This window comes from Apiospora phragmitis, assembly GCF_038363925.1.
Source record: "Apiospora phragmitis strain CBS 135458 chromosome Unknown utg000001l:1.0-2902119.0:1.0-2906034.0, whole genome shotgun sequence".
NCBI lineage: Eukaryota > Fungi > Ascomycota > Sordariomycetes > Amphisphaeriales > Apiosporaceae > Apiospora > Apiospora phragmitis.
This window is the reverse complement of record NW_027117399.1, coordinates 136,280-160,185: the sequence shown is the minus strand read 5'-3', so window position 1 is coordinate 160,185 and position 23,906 is coordinate 136,280. Positions and strand designations below refer to the sequence as shown.

Below are 23,906 nucleotides of genomic sequence, written 5' to 3'. Positions count from 1 at the left end.
ATCGCCAACCGACCAAACATGGCGCACGACGGTGGCATTACCGCAATGGGTGGTACGACTCATCCGCTGATGACACCGAATTCCACGATACCCCTGAATGCAGCTCACCCAGCGGGCCTGGATCCCGCACAGCTCCGGTACATGATCGGCTTCGGGCCCAAGGTCAACTGTACCCTCGATCTGTGCCCGCTGGAGATGAGCGTGACGGGCTATCTCCCGAGTCTCCCCGTCAACATCATGTTCATCGCTCTGTACGCTTTCGCCATGGTTATCCATATCATGCTGGGGTTCCACTGGCGGTCCTGGTATTTCACGCTGTGCTGTGTTACGTGTACCCTCAGCGCCATCGCAGGCTATGTAGGGCGCATATTCATGCATTATAACCCATTTGGGTTCTATCCTTTTTTGATTCAAGGAGGTAAGTGCGTGCGCAAATCCTCCTTCTCGTCTGTCGCTATTTTTGGTAAGAGCGAGCTGTATGACTGACTGACATATACAGTATGCTTGACAATCGTTCCCGTATTCTATTGCGCAGGCATCTACGTCACGTTAGCTATGGCGTAAGGGTTCAACCCATTTCCGCTGGGATGCTCGTCGCTGACTTATGAACCCCAGTATTCAGAACCTCGCACCTCATCTAAAGCGGTTCAACCCCACCCTTCTCGTGTGGATTTTCCTCCCCGGCCGACATGCTAGCTCTGACGCTGCAGTCGGCCGGGGCCATCATCAGCGCCGTGGCCGAGGTGGGCAGCGACTTGGTTCATACGGGTGAGCACATCTCGGTCATCGGGCTGGCGCTGCAAGTTTTCTCCATCGGCGTCTTCGTCTGCCTCTTTCTCGATTTTGCTGTGCGCTTCTTCCGCAGCCCCAAGGGCGCCCCCGAAACCACTAGCTACGACACCCGCCTCCGCTTTTTCATGGCTATGATTCTCATCGCCCTCGTCTTGACCACGGCGAGGAGCTGCTACCGTGTCGCTGAGCTGTATCAGGGCTACACCGGAGCGCTCATGAAGGAGGAGGCGCTGTTTATCATGTTGGAAGGATGGTGAGTGCATACCTCAACAGTACTTCTATGGCTCTCGCTTGGCTTGCTGTGGTTCCCTTTCCTATCTATCCCTGTTCACATGATAAATTGGAGAGGCTGACTGACATTCGGCCGCGTCTTGCCCACAGTGCCATCACTGTTTGTGTCTTCCTGCTGACCATCGGACACCCGGGGTACGTATTCCGCGACGAGCAGAACCGGGCTTTCCAGTTCATGGACGACGCTTCGTTCAGCGTGAGCACGGGGTCCGTAGCCAAGGGCGTGAGGATGGAGATGCGCAAGGTGCAGGTGAGGGCCAGCCGCGTCATGAATGGGATCCGGGCCAGCCGTTTCGACGACATGGAGAGGCGGCTACTGGAAGTCGAGGCCAATATCGTGAGCCGGCAGAACAGCAGCAAGAGCTACCGATCCCACTACGCGCCCTCGGCGTACTCGGGCCACTCCCGCTACACGGATCAATCCCGCTACACGGACCGCTCCCGTCCGTTCTGAGCCAAGGGGGGTGACCCCAAGACCGGACGGAGTGTTTTACTATCTGACGGTTCCATCCACCTGGGAGACTTTGACAGTCCCGCTGCTCCACATAACTCCTATACATATATATGAAATGAATCAGCATCCCGGTTGGAATGAGGGTTAGATGTGTTTGCTTTTCATAGCCACATGATATTGTCCTTAGCTGAGTCAATGACATGGTAGCGAACCTGTAAGACACCTGGGTTTATCATATTCAACTTTAGTTCTGCCCATGATCAAAATAGTACGAATAAATACAATCGCACACGTCTTTCGAGTCTTTCGGTTTTTACAGGTTCCTAAGTGCATGAAACACGAATACAGATAGTGCCTTCCTACGATAAACTGCGTGTGTTGCGGTACCCAATGGCATGTTGACATAAGATTACACCTCAGTAGATGGACATTGAGAGGAAGGACAAGCGCCACTCATTGTGGCGACTTGAACTTGGGAGGGGGGGGGGGGCGCCTACTGCTTACATGGAGATAGATGAATGGCGCGAAAGCGCTAAAAGTTGAGTTCTGAGCCAAGCCTCATGATGCAACGAGTTTCAGGATCATGTTTACGGTTTGCCTCTCACACCAAACTTCCACCAGAAAGCTGGGACACGCCGATCTCAATGTTCCTCTGTTCCCCTTTCTTTCTGGGCAGCTGCCAACGGCAACCGGGAAGGGTGACTACCAAAGCACTATTTTCCATACCCGTCATAAAGGGGCACACTACAAATTTAGTTAGCACTAGATTGTTTGTTTCCCAGCTAGACACCGACTCAAGACGCTTATCTTGGCATGATTCCTTTGGCAGCCCAATTCCTCTCGTCAGCAACTCTAGGAGATGATTGTTCTTGGCGGGCTCAACATCCACCAGGGAGACTAACGCCCTGCCACCGTTGGCAAGAGTCACACTAGAGGCCGCTCCCTCTCCGCAACACTCGTGCGTATTGGTAATCTCCGATATGCACCCTGCTGGAAGCATCTCCTTCATAAGATGGAGTGCTTGGCGATTCGGCCGTTACGCCCCGCCTGCCAACGCTGATTGCCTCGAATTTCCAACGAGATGATTATCTTCCTGTTTTACTTTCGCCTTCGACTCATGATTACCGGCCGAGTTTGGTTCTCATAGCGTAGAACATAGAGGAGCTAAGCGTCTAGGCTCTCCACCATGCAGCTGTCAAATCATCAGTCAAGGGGATAGGATGATATAGACTCCTGTCATGATGAATGAGTATAAAGGGCACGACGATCCTACCATTTTTGAGATCTAGCTCTAGGATATCAACAGCCACAGACATCTCTCAGACACTGGTACTCTTCCGTTCTCTGCCATATTTAGAACGGTTAAAACCAACTATTCTTAATCATCATGGGAAACGTCATCCTACTCACTGGCTCGACCGGCTTCGTGGGCAAGGTCGTGGTTGAGACCCTTTTCCGCTGCCGGGCCAGCTTCCCCTTCGACAAGCTCGTCGTGCTCGTGCGGGCCAACAAGACCAAGAGCGCGCGGGATCGGTTCCTCGACCTGGCCGCGGCGTCGCCCTGTTTCAGCCTGCTGCCGCCCTCGTGGCTCGACGACGTGCGCGTCGTCGAGGGCGACATGGGCGAGGACGACTGCGGCATCGCCGACACCGAAGACGCCGTGTACCTCTACGCCAACACGACCCACATCATCCACTGCGCCGCGAGCATCTCCTTCAGCGCCGCGGCCGACGTGCTGCTGCGCGAGAACGTCGGCAGCTCCCTGAACCTGCTCGCCCTGGCGCGCCGCTGCCCGCGGCTGCGGCACGCCGTGCTCACGTCGACGGCGTACGCGACGCCCTGGACCACGGCGCCCATCCGCGAGCGGCTGGTGCCGCTGCCCCTGCCGGCCGCGGAGCTGTGCGCGCGGCTGCGTTCGGGCGCGCTGTCGGGCGACGCCGCCTGAAGCTCACGGGCCACCCGAACCTCTACACCCTGACCAAGTGCCTGGCCGAGCACGTCGTCGCCGAGGCGCGGCGCGGGCTGCCGCTGACCATCGTGCGGCCCAGCATCGTGTCGGCCGCGTGGCAGTACCCGATGCCCGGGTGGATCGACAGCTTCGCCGCCGTCACGGGCGTGTTCACGGGCGTCTGGATGGGCGTCCTGCGCGTCGTGCGCGGCAACCTGCAGACCGTCCTCGACATCGTGCCCGTGGACAGCGTGGCCATGAGCCTGGTCTCGACGTGTCTGGCCGACGTCCCGAAGAAGATCGAGGGTTGCTCCTTTCCCTCCTACCCACTCCGCATCTTCCACGCTACGACGGGAATGAAGCACAACATTCACGCGGTGCAAGGTAAGCCACTTTTTCCCCTCCCCTGTCCTCACCATCACCATGAACGAACAGAAGAAGGAATATGAAAAAGACTAACCGGTATAACACAACACAACAGTCTACCGCATCATGAACAGCAAGCGCCTCCCCGCGCACCCGACCATGAAGCCCAACCTGCGGTACTACGGCCAAAACGCCCTCTGGCTGCCCGTGGCCGACTTCGTGCACCAAGCGGTGCCCGTGGCGCTGGGTCGGGCCTGGGCCGCCGTATCCGGCAACGCGAAGCTGGCGCGCAACCTGGCCAAGGCCCGCCGCATGCAGCGCAGCTGCAACGCCCTGTTCGCGCACTTCGGGTCGCACGCCTACGACTTCCGGTCCTCGCGCGCGACGCTCGACCCCGCGTTTGAGGCCGACGAGTACCTCGAGCGCGTCTTCCGCGGCGCCGGGCGGTTTCTGCTCAAGCTCGACGTCTCGCTGCAGACGGTCGCGATGGAGAAGCTCTACAGCGCGAGCGAGAACAGTGAGAACAGCGAGAACGAGAACGAGAGTACCGCGGGGCTTGGATCAAACTCCAGCAGCAGCAGTGGAGACGAGGATAGCAATGCCGGCGGCGACTCCGTGTCTGGTGGTACGCCTGCGTCCTCCATCATGAATGTTGGTGTTGCGATCACGGACGACGTCACGAAGGTGAAGATAGAAGAGGTCTTGGTAGTAGAAGGCAATGACCGCCTGCCGGAGAAGTCGGAGGCTGTTATTGTTGGCATTGCAGTAGCGATGTAGACTTCATCATTTCAAATTTTGGGGTTGAGATGGCGTTTTTGGTGCGGTTAGCGATTAGGGTTGCAATTGGGATTGTTGGCTTGCCATTGATAATGGTACTGGAGTTCGGCTGCATTTTATGCTTAGGAGTTGAGAGTTTTACCTACTCACGACATTGGCTGTCGAATGAGGTTTTCAGGCATCATATATTACTAGAGAATTTCTGGAATCAAGGGGACCCGGCGTCTTGGTGTATTGGACAGGAAAATGGGTCGATTAGCAAGCATATTGTTCATTCCGTATTTTGGAGGCCTCCCTCATTTTGACGTGACGTTTGGTTGTGTAGGTGATTGGTATGGGAGTTGCCATTGATTAGGCCTGCCTGACATCAACATGGTTCGGAAACACATTTCTTGGGGCATGTTACTAACCTAACCATCGCCGCTTTCCAATCCCTTTAATAGGATCACCAACTTCAAATAGTGATAGTGCAAGGCCGTCATAGGAAGAATGCCTTTTGGAACAATGGTTTTGATTTGACTCTGCTTTGAGGTACGGCCAGGTGATGTAGGACTAAGGGCGTTCAGTCATCAAGGAACCGCTGTAGTTCCCCTTTCTCCCCTTCACTATTATCCTCGTCGTCATCGCCCCCCTCCTCTTCCTCATCCCCGTCATCCGTTTCGTATTCTTCTCCGGACTCTTCCTCCTCTTCCTCTTCACCGGACTCCTCTTCTTCCTCACTTTCGCCCTCATCCTCGGCCAACCAATCGTCCAGAGTCTTGGCGCCGGACCCGTTACTCTTGCCCGCGCCGGCAGTTTCCATGCCCCTGAAAGAAGAGGCCGCCTCGTCCAGCTGCTGCGACGCCGGTATAGAGCCACGCGACATTCCCTCGCCATACTCGACCCGGGCACTCTCTTGCGTCCCCCGCAGCTTTGGGTCGGGCTCTCGGCCCTCCTCGACCCAAGCGGGCAAGGGCTCATAGCCGCGCAGGCCGTGCACGCCGCCGCCGCCCGCCAGCACCAGGGCCGAGGACCCCAGCAGCAAACCCTTGCGCGTCTCGGACGGGCTAAGAGCCTGGGGCGCGGGTTTGGGTGCCAGCAGCATCAGAGTGGCGAGCTGCGGGACCTCGAGGAGCGCCTTGTAGAGGCGGGTGCGGTCGCGGAGGTCGTACGAGGTGTCGTAGCGCACGAGGAGCAGCACGTAGTTCCACAGTTTCGCAATGGGATGGTCTTCCGACGGTAGTTGAACAGCAGGCGGACGAGACCGAGGCGGTGCGTCCTCGCCATCGCCGTTCTCTTCCGACGCCGGTTTCTCCTGCTGTCGCTGTTGTTCCTGCTGCAGCTTCTCGGCTTCGCGATTGATGTGGTGTAGATAGACCTTGGCGGCCAGCAAGACAATCTGCCGCTTCGCAATCTCAGACTCGTCGGTGAAATCCCTCAACAGGATGCGAAGAACGTCTGCGGCAATGTTGTCTTCGCCGTTGAGACCGGCAAACTCGCCCACCAGCCAGATGATGGTCGCGCGGGCCTGCGGATCCGTCGCCGAGTCCAGGTTCTTGGCCAGCCGCACCACGGTGCCCGTGTGGGCTTCCGGGTCCTGCTGGATGAGATGCCGTATGACCGTCAACGATTCCGCGGCCAACGTGCCGTCCAGGCTTGTTATCTGCCCGAGGAGAAGACGCATGCACCGCGGCGCTGTGGCCGGGTCGGTCTGCGCACACCGTCCTATGGCTCGCACTGCCTCGCGCACGAGCGCCTTATTCGTGCCGCGCGAGAAGTGCTCGAGTTCGTTGAGGATGAGGCTCTTGGTGTGGAGGGGCGAGTGAGGGAAGATGAGGGTGAGAATCTCCAGCTTGAGCTCCCATACAGGAGCGCTGTCGGTGGCGCGCACCAGAAAGTGCGAGGCGTATATGACGAAGGAGGCGGGATGCACGAGGCAGACGGAGACGATGTTGTAGAGGGCCACCTGCTCGATGTCTTGCGCCGAACGCATCAATGCGACCAGCGGACCGACGGCCATCTTTGTGTATTCCGGGGTGCCGATGTTTGCGTAACATCGTGCTACAGCCAGTACGACTCCCGAGTTGCGACTCTGCAAGAGGGGCTTGATTGTGTTCAGGAGTAGGGCCAAATCAGGATCCAGAACGCCGGTTTCTTCGCTACCATCCGGTGCAGCTGCTTGCCCTCCCCCGTAGAAGTCCTGAAGGTCGCCCGTTGTATCCTTGGCCTTGGCGCTCCGCGTCCGCCTCGGGAAGCATTTGCGGGCGTAGACGGTCATCAGGCGGAGCATAGCCAACTGACTCCACTCATCCATGTCGACGACCTTCTTGACCAGGCTCCTGTAGTGCTTGTGTATAAGGTCGAGGCGCTCCGGGCAGATCTCGAGGAAGGCGGAGATGGCGGCACCGGCGACAAAGTACTGCTTGTCGCCCAGGAGGCCGGACAGGTACTCGAGCAGCTGGGGCAGGCAGGCGGGCTCGAGGCGGTAGCACTTTGGGGACGGCGAGGGCGGCGGCGCGGCGGACGAGGGGGCTCATGTCGCCGGCGCCCTTCTTGATGGCGAGCGAGACGATCTGGGAGATGACGGGGACGCGGATGCCGGACATGGTGCGGAGGGCGAGGGCGCGCACCTGGGGGCTGCCGTCGGACAGGGACTTCTGGATGGTGTTGATGGACAGCAGGGCCAGGTCGGGCTCCTGCTCGGCGTGGTGGATGAGGTAGATGTAGACGAGCTTCTTGATCTCGATGTTGGGCGAGGCCACGTTCTTGACCACCGACGAGAAGAAGGGCAGGGTCCGCTGCCCGCGGTACATCATGGCGGTGACGCGGCGCAGGCCATCCTGGATCTCGCGCTCATTGCGGCTGTCGAGGAGCTTCTTTAGCTGGGCGGTAGGGAGGGATTTGGTCGCGGTGCGGGTGTTGCTTCGGGCGGCTTGGGCGGCGTCTAGGGTGAGCTCGCGTGCTGTGTGGTGGACGGTCATCCATGATTAGTTTTGGCAGATAGAGGGCAAGGCAACGTAGGAGCCATTCTGCTTACCACTCTCGAGCAGACTCGAGATGCGTGATATGGACTCCATGGTGAATCAAAGAAAGTCGGCCTGGACGCACAGTCAGCTCCCTAGCTGCTGTTTGTCGTGTGCCTTGGTACGAGGATTCTACTGCTGCCGGGGTAAATGAGGTAGGAAATAATGAATGTTACGTGACGTACGTACGTAATTGAGCACCCCGGCAGCCGGAAGTTGCTGCTGCTGCTGTATCGTTGGCGGGGCTTTTCTTTTGTGTGCGACGGCCGAGCTCTCTACCTTCAGCGGGACGGACCGGCGCCTGGCTAAGCCTTAACCTTAGGACCCTCTTCCGCAGTGATACCTGCAAATGCCATCATCATCTACGATCCTACAATTGAACCCATGAGCATTTTCGATGTTTTTTTCAACGGATACGCCCGCATATACTAATACTACCAAGTCACAACAATATGCATTAATTTTCAACACATATCACTATACCATCATCTATGCCGCCCTCCAATGTGCTGGTTCTCTCACCAGCATTGCCATCCGAGCTGCTCACTTACATCCTGGATCACCATGTATATCCGACAACTCTCATAATATGCTCTTCACGGGCCGAATTCCTAGAAGCACTCATCAATGAGACGACACAATATCCCCAACCAGCGCCAGACACAGGCAGCATATCTGAAGAAAACAGTTTTAACCACAACAACACATTGCCAGAACCCCAGGCACAACAACATCAACAACAGCCGCTGTCGCCGCCGCCACCAGGCCCAAATATTAAACTGCTATCCTCCCCCGCTATATCAGCTCTCCATATCACGACACATCAGGACCATCTACACGCCGACCGTGACGCATCTGCGGTCATACCTCAGCGTCTTCTCACCGTATTCTTCATCCCACGGTACTACTGTCATACCCCCACCACCACCCTCCTTCCGTCCGCCCATGGCGCGCAAGCCGCCCCACCTGATCCTCTACGGCCTCGTGGCCCTACATCGGGACTCGAGCGAGTGGAGCACACAGGGCCTGGGCACCACCTGCGCGGCCGTGACCGAAGCGGGCCGGCGGCTCGGGTGGCGCGTCGAGGTGATCGATCCGCCTCCGCATTCACCCTCGCCTTCACCCTTGCTCTCTCAACATCTCCATGAGCATGAGCATGAGCATGATCATGACCCTGACCAACCTTTATATGATCAAGTTCATGATGACGGAAGAAGGGGCAGGATTAGGGGCGAGGAAGCCTTGCAAGAACTGCTCAGGGAGAAATTGCCCATACTCAGCGGGGGCATTCCACTCAGGCCAGGACTGTTCGACGCTGACGAAGGCGGTGGTTGGTCCGGGAGAGCCGTCGAAATCGGAAGGGTCTTGAGTCGGTGGTGTCAATTCAGCAAAGGGGAATGGAATGAGAAACTCGAAGTTCGAGGAGTTGAGTTCTGATGCCTTGCTGACAAGTATTATGCCGGGAAGCAGACCCAGGACCCCGAACAACAGTACTTTGACATAACACGCCATGCCATATTCATTACTCTTTCCGTTTCTTGACTTTCGTTGCAATATTTCATACATGTCTATAAGACTAGACTGTCTGTACCCCTCGAATGGTACAAGATGCACCTGACGCCCTAATCCGAAAACTCCATGGGTATCCTTTCATCACTCATGACATTATCGTAAATAAACTCCACAGGCCAATCAGATAGCTTGTTCCATCTCCGTAATGTACAGCTTGATGTGCGACTCCATCTTGAGGTACTCGTCATACGCGTTACGAACCTCGTTCTCGATATTCTCCTTAAGGTCCATCATCTAGAATATTTGGGTTAGCATTTTGCGCACTCGGTTCCAGGTATGGGCTGAGTTTAGTTACCTTCTTCTCCGTCTGCTCGATGCGCACGCGCCGCCTCTCGATATCGGTGCCTTTGGCCGATCGCTCCTCGGTCAACTTCTTGTGCAGCGCTCTCAACTCTTCCATCTTCTCCTTGGCCTCGTGCGCCTTTTCCCGGCTTTGGTCGCGCAGCTTCTCCGTCCTCTCGTTCCATTTCGACAGTTGCCGCTGGAGCAACGCTTCCGTTCGCTCGACTTCCTTGACGTTATTACCACGTTCGGAAAGTGCGTCCCGCTGCTTGGAATTTCGCGCATTCTCCTCTTCCTCCTTGGATAGCTCCACAGATATCTCATCCAGCAGTTTGATGCAAGAGGCAACATCGGCCGCGACTACTGTGAAGGAATCCGTTGACGTCTGCAACGCGCGGGCTCTGCGGTCCAAAGCGTCGATGTGGGCCTTGTCGGAGTTGAGTGTATTGTTGAGCTCCGTGAGGCTCGTCTGCAGAGCGGTGGGACTTTGCAGGGTGTATGGTCGCAGCTTCGCGCTCTCTTGCTTCAAGTGCAGCTTGTCGGCAGTCTTTTGTTCCAGTCTCTGCGCCAGCTCGCCCTTTCTCGCCTTCGCTTCTTCCAGCCTTGCCGCAACCTTCTCTTGATTCCGTCGTAGATCCAGTAGCGTCTTCTTCAGCTCTTCATTTCTGGCCGTCTTCTCGCGCGCCTGCGCCTCCAACGCCCGACGATTCTGTTTCATGTCGGTCAGCCGCACCTCCATCTCCTGGTTCGACTCGTAGAGGGCTTCGATGCGGGCCTTGGTGGTCTCGGCCTTGTTGAAGTGCTGGTCGATGACGTTGGTCTGGCTCTCCCGGAAGCGCACAAAGTTGATGAGGTAGCTGAAGATCTTGACCAAGCGGTCGTGGGTGGGCTTGTAGAGGTCCGTGAAGCTGAAGTCGGTGACGCCGCACTCCAGCAGCAGCCGGCGCAGGGACACGTAGAAGCCCATCAGGTTGCGCGTGTCGGGCGGCACGACGTCGGGGTAGTCGCCGCAGATGTCCTCGGCGGCGGAGCGCATGGCCGGCTCGACGGACTCGCGCGTCGCGTTGAGCAGCAGCTCGGTGAACCACTCGAAAATCATCTGCACCTGCACCGCGTTGGGCTTGTTCAGGTCGGCCACGGTGAACGGGATGCCGATGTCTGTTATGCATCCGACAATCTCTTTATCGGGCAGCCGCATGAAGGCATCTGCCTCCTCTTCCTTTTTGCGCGTCGTACGTGACGTAGTTTGCGATGGCGGTATTATTGACATCCGCGGATTGAACGACATGGTGGCGGTGTTGTGTTGACTGCTGACCCTTTCTGGAGTGTTTCCAATACAATATGTTCAGTCTGGCCTACGGGAAGACCCAGATCCAGTCGTAAAGCTGTGTATGTGTGTGTATCTGTTGATACCTATCTTGAAGAAGTTGATGTCTTGGTATGTCTTCAAAGTCACATGCCAGAGTGTTCGTTCAAATGTTTCTCCAAACAAAAAATGACTTTGACACCACTTTACCTTGTTCTGGTAAACATGGGGAAGTCGCGTTGCCCTTGACGACAAGTGGCTGCCAATTGAGTTGCAGCCCAGCTGCCGGCGAGCTACTGCCAGCTGGCGGGGAGTTCGGACTAGAAAGTTCCACGCTGCAAGGACAAGGTCTGAATAAGACATGTCCAAATGTGTCCAACTTGTAGCAATTCGGGCCTAATAACAACATTGATATAAACCTAACCTTGGTTCTGATGGAATCTGAAATTCAATTTATCAACTTCAATTTCGAGTGACCCAGTTACCAGTACAAAAACCCACCTCCGGGAGCTTGTAGCAATTCAATGTTCGAAGGATCTGTTGGTTGCCTCAATACCTTCTCATTCTATATACAGCACGCACAGACCGGAGAACATATTTCCTGCGTCTCAGACTAGGTAGACAAGGTAGAGCCATCTTATTCGGCAGTGATTGATTTGATTCGGTTCAATTACCGAGTTCTCAATCTTGTCTGCATAGGACTAATGCAGTCAAAAGCAATAAGGAGCAGCAGGTGACGGGCCAGTTCGTCCAGTAAACAGTGTTCTGCTTAGACCTGGGGTTGGCGAAAGCAACAGGCATCAAGCAGACGAGAGCTGAGGAATAGCTGCTCCGCGTGGCAAATGATCATCACATCCAGAGCCCGCCATACAATAGTTTGGGACCGGACTTGCCAACCTATGAGACCGGCATCCGGAAGCCGGCAGAGAAGAGGCCGGAAGATGTCCACGGGATCATCAGATCTAGTCCACACGTGGGGCTATGGCCCGAACTGATGGACCATTTAAATCTCCGTTTCAGGGTTCCTAGGAAGGGTGCCCAGGCCATTAACACTTCATGCTATAGCCAAGCACCCAAGCGTACCAGCTTCAAGACAGCTCTAAATTTGCCCTATGAAACAAATATATGGCCGATCCACCAATGAGCTGTGGCAATGAGTCAAGCTGCTGGCTGCTTAGGTGGGGGGAGCATGGAACCGAATGCCTGGCGAAACAGTCCGGCTTTTACGATGCCTGCCGTTAGCACACGTGGTGATAACAGCCCAGAAAATAGCCGTCCAGACAGAAAACCAGCTACTTATGTATTCCTGCTTCTATCTTGGCGTATCACCTCCAAAGTATACTGTCCGAACATATCAGGAAATACTGTAATTTGTAATATTCGTGAACATACCTAGAGCTGGAGTTGGTAAATGAGGCTCATCATTGGTTGGACCAATTGATTTCCTCGAAGCAAGAAAGCTGACAATCGCTCATTCTCAACAAGTCTCTGAACTCACAAGCCTAGCAGTGCACCAAGAGGTTTAGCCAGAAATCTTGTGCATCATGAAAAACGCCCTGGCCAGCCTTCGAATGTTTGACCTGCGCATCGCCAATTGAATTACGGGGCGCTGATGGTGGCACAGGAACGAAAGAGCGAAGGGCAATCATCTGGAAACTAGACAACGTAATGTAATCACAAGCACCTGTGCCACGGCACCTCCCTCAGATGACATACCCAATCAGCAGCGATACTCGCCATTTTTCGTCTTTCTAGCGTTCTAGGCTAAGACGAATCACATAGGACTTCAATGTCGATACGTCCCATGCTCAGTTGTCAGATATCCGGACGTACCGGTGGTAAAGGGATCAACGTTCGATACGTTGTGACTTGCACTTGCTTGCAGATGAATTTCGACAACAACGTTGGGAACATTCCCTGCTCCTTGGTACTGCTACAAGGTTACAGGAGATTTCTAGTCCATGATCTGCATACTATATCTTAATATGGCAGGCCACTAATCGACATTGCCTCTGGACCAGGACCTTACTGGCTCCGTGGTCAAGGGAAAATGCGTGTCGCGCATCTGCGCACTACGTGTCAGTCTGACAGACACAACGATATGCTTAACAGCTGTGCACAATTGATTCTACCCGCATCCATCAGACCCCCACGAGCCGAATTTGCCCCTTGGAACGTCCAGATACGCACTCCTGTCGTCTCAGGAGAGTCTTGCTATCGTACTGCCGAGTCTGACCTTCATTGAGCGCGAATTATGTATGTACCTGCAACTGTAGATCGCATGTGCGGCCCGTTGAGATTCTTGAAATCTTCAGAACCTTACCTGCCATGGACCGTAACCAAGTGAATGGTGTGCGCGGTGACGTTGGGCGTAACCTAGCAGGACACGGGAGATCCACTGCGCACCAATGGGGAAGGAAGCCTACCATCGGGGCCTGACATGGGCGATGCCAATCACTGCCTCTCTCGACACACAAACCCGTTACTGGTCGGTCACAACCCCGTAGCGACGCATCTGGACCGTCTCGGGCCCAGGAAGTTTCTTTTGTTACTTTACTCGTCAATGACATAACATACCCAGACATCTCCAGTGCAGAGCAACCCGACTGCCGACATCGCAAACCACGGCGCCTAGGGGTTTGACATCGACGATGGCATCAAGTTTATACCTTCATCACTTGGCTCGAGCGGTAGTGGATAGAGTAACGGAGCAGAACATGCAGCTTTGCGAGACAATTTGAGGGGGAAATTGACTGCCGTGCCTGGCAAAACAGGAGCTGCCGTGAAGCATGGCTTACGGGAGTAATCGAGCGCTCGCCACGTTTTCGCCAAACGTCCAAATGCGAGCAACCCCGATCTAGATGGAGTATGTGAAATGAGATATGCGCCTTTCCGGTTGACCTGCGATCCCCCGTAACTGAATGGGAGTATTTTCATTTTCTTTCAGCAGAACCGAAAGATCATTTTACAATACGTGTCCGTCCCCAAATGTGGCTGTCTATGGTGAGTACTTTTTTAACATTAGGGAGATTGTTTCCAGCGGGATAGCTGCAGAATAGCCTCAAAAGCAGGGGAAAGTCATGCGTTAAAGCACTGTTGGATTCCAGGTTACTAAACACAGCCAACAGAAAGCCAGGCTTTGTTGAAATACGATCTAACCTGGACGGCCACTGCAAGCCATCGGGGTTTCTGACTTGAGGATGCACTCCCAACACTCGTGGCGGTGGCACTGGCCGGGGGCCTTGGGACGGCAGGCCGCCGAAGGGGCTCGGGGAAACTTGTCACGGTATATTCCAGTCTAGGCACCCTCCACGACTTCTGCCACGACTGATGGGCTATGCTGTATCTGATTCCGAGGCATCAAAGCGTGATATATCGGACAACAATAACACAACATAGTATGAAGCATAGTAGGAAGCATAGTATGAGCCAGCGTCGTGGCAGCATACTGGTTGTGTGCTATCGAGGACAGTAACAAGGCCTATTTCGTCGCTTGCTCTCTCTGTCACAAACGAGAGGGCACTAAGTCACCACCTAGCCACGCCCCTCAACCCTGGCCGCTTAGCCGATTCTGAATACGATCTGCATCGAGAGGTTTATCCAGGGGTCACTGGTACTAGAGGCCGACGAGCCCCTGTCAACTGGTGCGTGCAGGGGTTGTAACTTGTATCGTGGGAAAATCGACGTACCGTTACCTCTATCTGTTACCTACATTGACATCACCGACACACTCTCAGACTGATGAGGTCGGGTTCTGGTCGGGTTAGATAGTAAGAGGGTGCGAGCCCAAGGTTATGTAGTTACCTACCAGCATCCGAGATACTTACTGTACCGTAACAAGGATGGTCCCATTGTGTGGCCACAACAACAGCAGGTTCGCCGAATCTGTCGCAGGAGGAGCTCAGAATAGGAACCCCATTTGCATTAGGTACGGACGGATAGGCAGGATTGATTTCGAGTCACCGTGGACTAGCGCCTGCCAGTATGTATGTACTCCGTAGACGATACACATACACAAAGGTAAGGTTCAAAATAGGGTATCGCAAGCGCAGCCAGTTCGGCTTCGAGTTTCTCAGGGCCTTTTTGAGGTGTTACGTTGGATCACGACTGTTCTTCTCTCTTAGCCTGGGGGCCAACACGTAACATGCTGTACGAATGTTTTTTGCCTCTTATGCCCGTTGGGATGGATGTACCTATTCACAGCTATGTACGAGAGCTGTTGGCAGCTTGCAGCATGGGCCATGGACATTGATGGAAGTTCGAGGTACTTGGGCGTTTTAGCGGTAACAGAAACGAGATTTCCAACGCCCCCGCTACGATTGGCACCGTCCAGTCTCCAGCCCTGGAGCCCTGTAGGTACCGATGCGTAACAAGACCGCTTGAGCGTGCGAGCAGGGAACAGGTGGGTTCTTTGGCCTTGGTACCTGCCTCCTGACTTTATAATTTGTACAGATACATCAAAGTCAATTGCAACATGAACTTGGGAAAAAGCAGAACAAGAAGCGGGATGCGAATTGGGACAGCCAGCCAGCCCTCTTGCCCCCCTCTACCTACAGCACCTGTACTGTATGGCCGTGAATCCAGGGGCACTTGAAGCTGACCTGCCGACTGTAGTGCGTAGGGGTCTTGGACTTGACGGCAGGCGAGTAAGAAGAAGCAGTGTGGTATTTCTTCTTCCTTGTGCCTTGTGGGAATTCTAAGTCAAGAATAGCAGCATTCCCTGTTGGCCACGTCCACGCCACCGAGAGGAGAGAAGGCATCGCCATAGAACAAGCATCCATCTCCCACAGCCGGGGCAAATACCCATCCAACCGCTACCACCACCCGCCCTCATCACATATGTATCACCCCTCCGTCTTCCCTGGTCTACCCCGTTCGCAGTTCATCAGTTCCTGTTCCTGTTATTCATGCTCCTCTCTTTTAGCAGTCGAGACCCCCCGGACCAAGACCATTTCTGCCTCGACCTTCCCTCCCCCTATGATTGTATCCTCCATCCCCCACCCCATCCGGCATTGAGCGAAGAATCGAGTGAAACCTAGTCATTCCAGAACGCACGCAAATCTCGATTGCCAACCTGCTGCGCTGGATTCCGCATCAATACTAGACAACACACAATACACAACGCGACGGGGAGCATTGCCATGCAAAGACGCCAATTCCAATTTGCTCCAATCTGTTAAAGTTCGATATTTTCCTGGCCGACGTAAAGCCCGCGCGTTTCAACACGGTCGATCTGCATCTACCGCTCTAACCTGCTATTAGCCTTTGGCGACAACAGGCGGCATTTCGCTCTCGTCTTGGCTCGCTCGCTCAATCAATTTCCAGGTCCTGTTCAACAGTTGCGCAAACACGACCGTCCAAATGCTGTGCAACTGCACTTCCATTGCCTAAAGTAACCTTCTTTTCGAGGCTCTTTCGTTTTCGACACTGCAGCAGCGGCAACATCTCACAGCAAAAGTCGGCCAACATCAATAACCGTGTTCGTTCGTACGGCACCCACAGGTCGAATCGACGACAATTCTGCTTTCTTGGATTGAATTACTCAACCCGACGACCTCAAATGGCGATAATGTTAATACCTACACCACCCTCTACAAGCATCACGCACAACAACCAACACCCTTGTAGGGCAACGACTTTGCATTGCTAGGCGCCGCCTCCTGCGACACACCTGCATAAAAAGCCTGCACATCAATACAGGGCATAATGGCCATCTGGCCATTCCGCCGCAAAGGGTCGCGCAAACGACTCGCGGGCAATGAGCGGCAGACGGCCGATGCACCAGGCCCTCCCCGAGCAGCAACCGAACCCGCCACCTCCTCAGATCCCGTCGATGCAGCGACATCTTCACTGGATTCCGCCGGGCGCAGAGCTAGTAAGCGGCAACGTCAGCAACGGGGTGATCTGCCTGACCAACACCAGTGGCGGGGCCGCACCTATAGTTTTTCGCCGGGCCGTCGGGACTCAATTCGTGTCGCGCGGGCTCGTCCAAGCCAGCACGACCCAGTCCCCACCCGTGCCCGCTATTCCAAAGTCCGCCACGACACTTAGCGACCATGATAATTGCAGGGAACAGGGCCCATCCAACCACATCACCGGCCACCCTTTGGACTCACAGAACCCTGGAATGGATTTCAGGGACCGAGTTCCCACACTCCACCACAACAACTCCCGCAGTAAACGCAGCGCCCAACATCTTCCACGCCACAAATCCAGCAAACGAAGGAAAGAAGAACATGACCGCGAAGCTGAAGTGAAGGCCATGAGCCAGTTACAACAACCGCCTGTTCGCCCTGCTACCGACAGCCGGACTTCGGGTAGGCCGATGAAGAGGGATAGCAAGCGAGCTCGTACGGGGCCCGCCCGACCTTGGGACCAGCGTGACTCCGATATTTCTCTGCCCGGGCCAGAGTCGATCAACTCGGCCTTGTCAAACGAATCGGACCAAATCGCCTGGAAGCTGTCCTCCTTGGATGCACTGGCACCCCGCCCGACACTACGATACTCATCCAACCCTCTCTATGGCGCCTCGTCCGGTTCGGGCCCGCTGCGGTCCATGTCCCAGAAGAGGAAGCTGGCCGAAAGGGGTCCGATACCCGAGTCAACCTTGAAAGCCCACAAGAGAGTCGACGACCTTGCCGATGACCTCGACGCTTCTGATCTACGCGAGCTTATGGAGAGGGATAAGAGGAGGAGGGAACGGAAAACAGAGCGAGAACGAGAAAGAGTCGAGAAACGATTAGCAAGGAAATCAGAGCGACAGCGGGCCGAAGAAGCAGAAGCCGCAAGAAACGGCACACCACCTCCTCAAAATCTAGAAAGGGGAGTATTGGGGCGTGATACCGTGGGTCTTGGCATCGATACCACATCTGCTGTGGTCACCTCGTCAAGACAGAGGCGGTCGGAAGACTCTCCTAGCAAACGGGAGAAGGAGCCAGCCCGACCGGCCAAGGAGCCACAGGGCAATCGACGATCACCTAGTCCGTTGGAAAACTTCCATAGGGTTGACAGCATACCCCTCTCCCCAGTTATGCCTGCGGCGGCACCTCAACCGAAGCAAACGGAACCTGCGAATGAGACGGAAACCCGAGCTTCACGGTCGCCCAGCCCCAGACTGATGGGTCTCATCCGACCCAAGAAACAACGCTCAACATCACCTAAAGAGGTCCACGAGAAGTCTGAGATGGCCGAAAAGGCATCAACACCTTCATCGATGCGAATCGCTTCAAGATCGGAAGAGTCTGAATCTGGAGGACAGACCTCGGACGGTGGCTCATCCTCAAAGCCTTGGTCTTTCTTCAAGTGGGGAAGACGTAACAAGCGTGATTCTGGGCCTTCGTCATTCTCCAACACATCTCGGGACTCCATGTCGACTCATCAGCCCCCTCCGCCCATCAACTATATGCCACGACAGTTGAGTTCCAAAGTACCCAAACGAACAATGTCACGTTTCCGTGAGGACCTTCCCGAGTTACCGATGTCTCCCCCGGACTCCCGCGTCGCTTCTCCCGAGGCTGAAGTCATGCTGACAGAACCCTTGCCTGTGATTCCCGACGATGTGGTGATGCGTTACGACACGCCCACATCTGGTCATCGTGCAACACCACTCTCGATGCACAGAGACGAGATCATGACATCACCACCTCCCCAGTCTATGTCCCTAGCGTCTATCGATTCGGAAGGCTCCTGGCTGTCCGGAGGGCGGATGGGTGACCGCAAGCGCACCTCATCCGGCATGCAGGCATCTCTAACAAGCTACCCCGTTGGCTCTCCGTCGCGCAACTCCGAGGAACACGAAATCGATCAACACTCGATTGCTGACGACGAGTTTCTGAAGACGGTGGTGGATGACAAACTCCGCCGCCAGTCCACTGGCGATGCTCTGCCAAGTAGCGACGATGAGAACGACGAATTGGATCAGTCACCCAAGTGGGGGAATGTCAAGCACACCCCGACAGTGATGCACCATCGCGATACCATGCGGAGCCGAGAAGGGCTCCTCCAAACATACGAAGATGATGAGAAGCACGTCAGTGTTGAGCAACCGAGCGATGACGAGATGTCCGAGGGCGAGAACCCGGGCGTCCCTCAACGAGCCACAAGTGTCAAGGTCAGCGACCACCTACGCAATTTCAGCCGCGGTAGCGCAAAGCTGCTCAAGATTTCTCCCCGCCCCTCTGGCGAGCGGAGGAGGAGTAGCTACGAGCCCGCCACTCAATGAGGCGAATAAGAAGTTTGAGTCGGTTTAACAGCACCAACGACGCCGAAGCTATCGGCACCGATTTACCCCAGCAGACAGCAGCAAGAAAACACAACCAACTCCAACGTGACACCCTAACATGAAAAGGGTCTCTACACACTCACTTTCATTTCCTTACATCTATCAAACACCAACCTTATTCGCTCTTTTCCAGATTTTCCTTCTCTGTTTCATACGAAGAAAACCACAAAAAAAAGTTGAAAAGTTGCTGTCAATTGCTGGGATCATCGTCGCCGAACGCTAAGCTCGGGGCTGTTATACATCGATATTGCTCTAGACCAGAGCACGAAGCTCGCCATTTGCCTAGCTTGTCGACTCACACTATCCCGAGCCGATGCAAATCAAGCACTACTTGATCACTGCACCCATCTTCGAAGCGCCACCCGAGACGGGTGACGCCAACTTTTCTTTTCTAGCATCTGGGATGATGCGCTAATAACATAGAGATACTCTCCGGCAGGGCTTGGACGGACGGTCGGTCAATCAAAAAGGGTTCGTCGCGGCCGGGTCTATTCTTCGGAGGCCTGCTTGACGCAATGGGAATTATGGCCGGGAAACAATTGTGCTTTTTGTAGGAGATACCATTTTGTGTTCTGTCATACTGGTTTTGATTTTGATTTTCTTCTCTTTTTACTTTCCCATGGCAGGGGAAGCGGCGAACACGGTTCATTTTATACCCCCAACCAGGCCACGGTCACTCTTCCGAGTGCCCGTGCTCCGCTCATGTGCGCAACCAGGGTTGTTGAGCACATGAAGATGTATGTACATTTTGGTACAAGCAAACAAGTGAAATCAAATCATATCTATCTATATTTGTCTCTGATCGCATCTTTGAGTGACACAAATGCTTCGCCCTTCTTTACCAAACATATCCATGGCAGTTTCTTCTACCATCATATTTTCTTCACTGATTCAAACTCCACAATCTCTCCCTCTTTGAACGCAAAAACATTTTCCGACGCTGGTCATCCGCCCCAATTCCTCTTCAATTCTTCGTAGGGCGTCCGTCAATCCCCCGAATGAAAGAGGCACCTCACGGCGTTGGATGGCAAACGTTGCTGTCAGTCGGCCATGTGGCTTTGTGCGCTCGACACCAAAGATACGTCGACTCAAAAGGCTGGATGGGTTATGCGGACCGGCATATGAATGTGCCGCATTGGAGAAGGGCGTGTCGCAAGGGTCGTCTCCGTGTCGCTCCTAGATTAATTGCCTTTGTTCCCAACCTTATACCCGAATCCACCCACCTCCTGTTCCCGAAGTTACGGATCTATTTTGCCGACTTCCCTTATCTACATTGTTTTTATCAACCAGAGGCTATTCACCTTGGAGACCTGCTGCGGTTATGAGTACGACCTAGCTGGAGAATTATTCCCTCCGGTGGATTTTCAAGGGACGTCAGGGGCGCACCAGACCCGACAGTGGTGTCAGGCTCTTCCAGCCATTAAACCCTAGCTCCGGACAAACCGATTTCAGGGTGATAGACTGTTAAGAAGAAAAGAGAACTCTGCCCAGGGCCCCCGCCGTCGTCTCCACCTTCAGTTGCGTTACCGCGTAAAACCCTAATCCAGGCGCCAGAATATTGACCGGCTTCCCTTTCGCCACACGGCGCATACAATATCAAAATACGGTGCAGTCGGCGCCCTTTCCAATATACCTCGGAGTTGAAGCACGATTGGTATGTGTGCGAATCCAGTAGACCGCCTGGCGTGTAATGTCATGACTTCGTGATTGTTTCCCTGACTCTCTTAGAGGATGGGCCATTTTGGGTTGCCATGGTTACTTCCATGCTACAGGTCCGATGCCCTTTTCACACTATCTTTATTATAGAACCTTTATCACCAGTGTCATTAGAATGATTGCAGTGGCCCAAAAATTATCAAAGTATGCAAGACACTTCTTCGTCAGGTAATCATGATCCAATGTGGCTTCCTCTCTTGAAATCAACCCATAACCCCTTTTGCGTCAACATCATTAACTACATGGTGTAATTTCATTGCATTCTCATATTTCTTCTTCGCAAATTTTGGTAGCCATAGTAGTTGCTTGAGTACCCTCAGACTTCCCACCTAACTCGAAGACTTCGTACCTTTTCCAGCGTACCGCACTAGTGACGGCAACAGCTCCCAACTTGCCCCGTAGCTTCGTAGAAACCTATCCTGCAGCGGCCCCATAACCGACCGAGCCCTCTCACTTTCAGCCCGGAAGGCGGTCCACCACTCGGCATCCGGCCCCGAGATAGGGTCAAACCCGCCCTCCGCTAGGTCCCGGTTCACCCATTCCAACAGTCTCCTGACCACGAAGTCGTCCAGCAGGTAGATTCCGTTTAGAGCCATCTCTGGCCCTGGCACCTGCAGCTGGCGTTTTCGCCGCGTCTGCTCCGCCCGCATCGCCACGGTAGACGGGAGACGCGCCCGGCCCGTCCACACGGCGGCTAGGACCTGCGCCTGGAGATCGTGCAACGAAAAAGTCGACGCGAAGTGCGTAACGCCGATAAACGCTAACGACGGGTTAGGGATATAAAAAATATCCTCATGGAGGTTATGGACCATTGTCGCGTCGGCCGTGATAATTACGGTCTCATTGGCGTTTCGGGGCTCCATAGATGGTTGTTCGAGGATCGGCCCTAGAAAGGGGAAGCTAGTGAGGTAGCCCGTGCCGAATAGGACATGATGTATATCATCTAAGACGCGCTTGTCCTGGAGTACGACCTGAGCTGGGATAGGGCAGTCGTCGTTCAAGAGCATGGACGGTGCACTACCGCCCAGCTCATCTTTGGTCAAGGAGGCGAACTCGGCCACCATCGCCACTTTCTCCCTTGTATTTTCGTCGCCGCCACTCACCGCATCTCGGCAGTCGATCCCAGATGGCCTGGCGCTGAGGTAGACCTTGGCCGCCCCGCCGCCGCCGACCAGCTCGTTCGCGACCTCCAGAGCGGATACGGAGGCGCCGATGAGCAACACTGTCTTGCCGCGGTAGGGTTCGGGGGTCCGGTACTATTCACCTCTCAGCGTTAGTAATTGCCCAATCAAAACCAAGAGGCGCAATTGCGCAACTCTACCACGAGCTAGATACTGAACCCTACCGAGCAATATGGGATATGAAAGGAAAGAACCCTGGAAATCGTACCTGCTTAGTGTGTTGGATCCGGCTCGGGAACCGGGCCTTCCACTGCGCCAGCCTTGGTATATCGGGCACGCGTGGGCTACCGTACCGGCCGGTCGCGACGACGACGGCGTCGAAGTCCTGTGCGGCCTCGCGCTCTTCCTGGGCGTAGCTGCTCAATGCCGCCGTGCCGGTGACCAGTCTCGAAGTCTGAACGCGCCAACTTACCCGTCGCCGCTCTTCTGTGATGACACCACATCTACGCGGGTACGGAAGCGGATCTTGTCTCGGACTTGATGGGCGTCCGCGATGTCCCGTATATACGCCACTACGTCCTCCGTGTTGATGGGCGCCTTGGTCCCCTCTGGCCATTCCTGAAGGGTGGTGCGCATGGTCTTCTCGCTACCGCGGCTCTTCATGTTGGTGTAGGCGGGACCCGGGGGGCGAAAGCACGAGCTGCCGCCTCGAGGCTTGGTACTATCCGGCCCGTCGTTTTCCCTGTCTGTTGCGGCAACTCGTCCCCGGGGGACCCTTCTGGAATTAGGGGTGATAGTGGTGCTGGTTTGGTGTTTGGAAATGGTGGTTCCGAGTCTGGCTGCTCGCTGTAGATCCATACCCCACCCACTTGGTTGCCGCGCTCGAAGACGGTGACAGCGATGCCGGCACGGAGCAGGTGGGCGGCAGTGACGATTCCGCTGAGCCCAGCGCCGATTATGGCGACGGTCTTGATGTTATTGACGGACAGGGCAGGCTCACCGCTGGGTTTGTCCATGACTGTTCGGATCCTACTTTCTTTTCTACTGTTGTAATGCGGAAAGCCGAACTGTGAATGCGGGGTTGTCTAAGGAGGGGGAGGCACATATCTTCGGCGTGACTGCCTACTAGGTCTGTTACACAAGATAACTTGATACCACGCTGGTATGTATCTGCGAGCAACCTATCTAACGTGACAGCACGCTATAGCATGGTCTAGTACGATATGGAGGCATGTCAGGGCTTAAACAGGGGTTATGTGCTCCATACAGTGAACATATGCCCAGAAAGGGTGATTTGGTATGCACTCAGGCACCAAGGACCTATGTATATGAGGAGAGAAAGACCCGGGCTTCAGCAAACAATACCATGGACAGAGGGGATTGCACAGGATAAGCTGAGAGGGGCGGGAAGTAAATGAATACTGCTATTCTGCAATAAACTAATGCATCAATCTCAAGATTCTGGAGGCCCAGGGCGATTTGAGAAGCAACGATCTTCGAAGAGCCCATCCCAGGAAAATATGGCGCCCTGGAGAACACCGCATTCTTCAATTTCTATACGTGAACTGTTAGGTCCCAATTACGGTCGTCGTCTAACATGCTCATCAGAAATCCGCCTGTAGTGCCATCAACTCCAGTCGTCACAAGGTCCTGCAGGCAATACATGTCCTTTCTCCCAGTTGTAGATGATACAGACTATCCCCTTGGTGATTTAGTGATATCTATCTAATGAGGCCTGTTAGTTGTCGGGTATGTGCTAGTGTGAAGCACATCCGCCTTCAGAGCGCCATCCTCGGGACTAACATGCCTAGCGATTGCTAGGCGAGTATATACGACCAGAAGCGCCTCGTTACTTCCTTACCACACGCCCGCTACCATTTTCACATGATCGCTCAGACTTTCGAGACCCGCTGTTCTCAGTGTCGTCGGTGCCGCCACCATCACGGCGTGTTGGAGAGACCGGCAACCTAACTTCGTGTGATGGGAAGGGCTCCGGAT

General features: G+C 54.7%; 7 protein-coding genes across 7 annotated transcripts; 4 read left to right on the top strand and 3 right to left on the bottom strand.

Moving 5' to 3' along the window:
- Positions 1-18: 18 nt before the first annotated feature.
- On the top strand, positions 19-1,537 carry PG994_000043 (uncharacterized protein; the record flags this gene model as incomplete). The annotated part of the gene is made up of 4 exons (XM_066851452.1): positions 19-418; positions 500-560; positions 644-1,045; positions 1,174-1,537. 4 exons carry the CDS (start codon positions 19-21, stop codon positions 1,535-1,537), a joined length of 1,227 nt encoding a protein of 408 aa, XP_066722084.1.
- Positions 1,538-2,924: 1,387 nt separating this feature from the next.
- On the top strand, positions 2,925-4,628 carry PG994_000042 (male sterility protein-domain-containing protein; the record flags this gene model as incomplete). Its single annotated transcript, XM_066851451.1, has 3 exons — positions 2,925-3,197; positions 3,257-3,869; positions 3,967-4,628. The coding sequence occupies 3 exons, from the start codon at positions 2,925-2,927 to the stop codon at positions 4,626-4,628; spliced, it is 1,548 nt and encodes a 515-aa protein (XP_066722083.1).
- A 562-nt stretch (positions 4,629-5,190) lies between these two features.
- Positions 5,191-7,684, bottom strand: PG994_000041 (uncharacterized protein; the record flags this gene model as incomplete). The annotated part of the gene is given in 3 exon segments (XM_066851450.1): positions 5,191-7,098; positions 7,109-7,569; positions 7,645-7,684. The coding sequence occupies 3 exon segments, from the start codon at positions 7,682-7,684 to the stop codon at positions 5,191-5,193; spliced, it is 2,409 nt and encodes an 802-aa protein (XP_066722082.1).
- A 573-nt stretch (positions 7,685-8,257) lies between these two features.
- PG994_000040 (uncharacterized protein) lies at positions 8,258-9,067 on the top strand (the record flags this gene model as incomplete). The annotated part of the gene is made up of 1 exon (XM_066851449.1): positions 8,258-9,067. The coding sequence occupies one exon, from the start codon at positions 8,258-8,260 to the stop codon at positions 9,065-9,067; it is 810 nt and encodes a 269-aa protein (XP_066722081.1).
- A 255-nt stretch (positions 9,068-9,322) lies between these two features.
- Positions 9,323-10,772, bottom strand: PG994_000039 (Nuf2 family protein; the record flags this gene model as incomplete). The annotated part of the gene is made up of 2 exons (XM_066851448.1): positions 9,323-9,436; positions 9,498-10,772. The coding sequence occupies 2 exons, from the start codon at positions 10,770-10,772 to the stop codon at positions 9,323-9,325; spliced, it is 1,389 nt and encodes a 462-aa protein (XP_066722080.1).
- Positions 10,773-16,548: 5,776 nt separating this feature from the next.
- PG994_000038 (uncharacterized protein) lies at positions 16,549-19,011 on the top strand (the record flags this gene model as incomplete). Its single annotated transcript, XM_066851447.1, has 1 exon — positions 16,549-19,011. The coding sequence occupies one exon, from the start codon at positions 16,549-16,551 to the stop codon at positions 19,009-19,011; it is 2,463 nt and encodes an 820-aa protein (XP_066722079.1).
- Positions 19,012-21,116: 2,105 nt separating this feature from the next.
- On the bottom strand, positions 21,117-22,924 carry PG994_000037 (uncharacterized protein; the record flags this gene model as incomplete). Its single annotated transcript, XM_066851446.1, has 4 exons — positions 21,117-22,043; positions 22,177-22,324; positions 22,381-22,629; positions 22,683-22,924. 4 exons carry the CDS (start codon positions 22,922-22,924, stop codon positions 21,117-21,119), a joined length of 1,566 nt encoding a protein of 521 aa, XP_066722078.1.
- Positions 22,925-23,906: the final 982 nt, after the last annotated feature.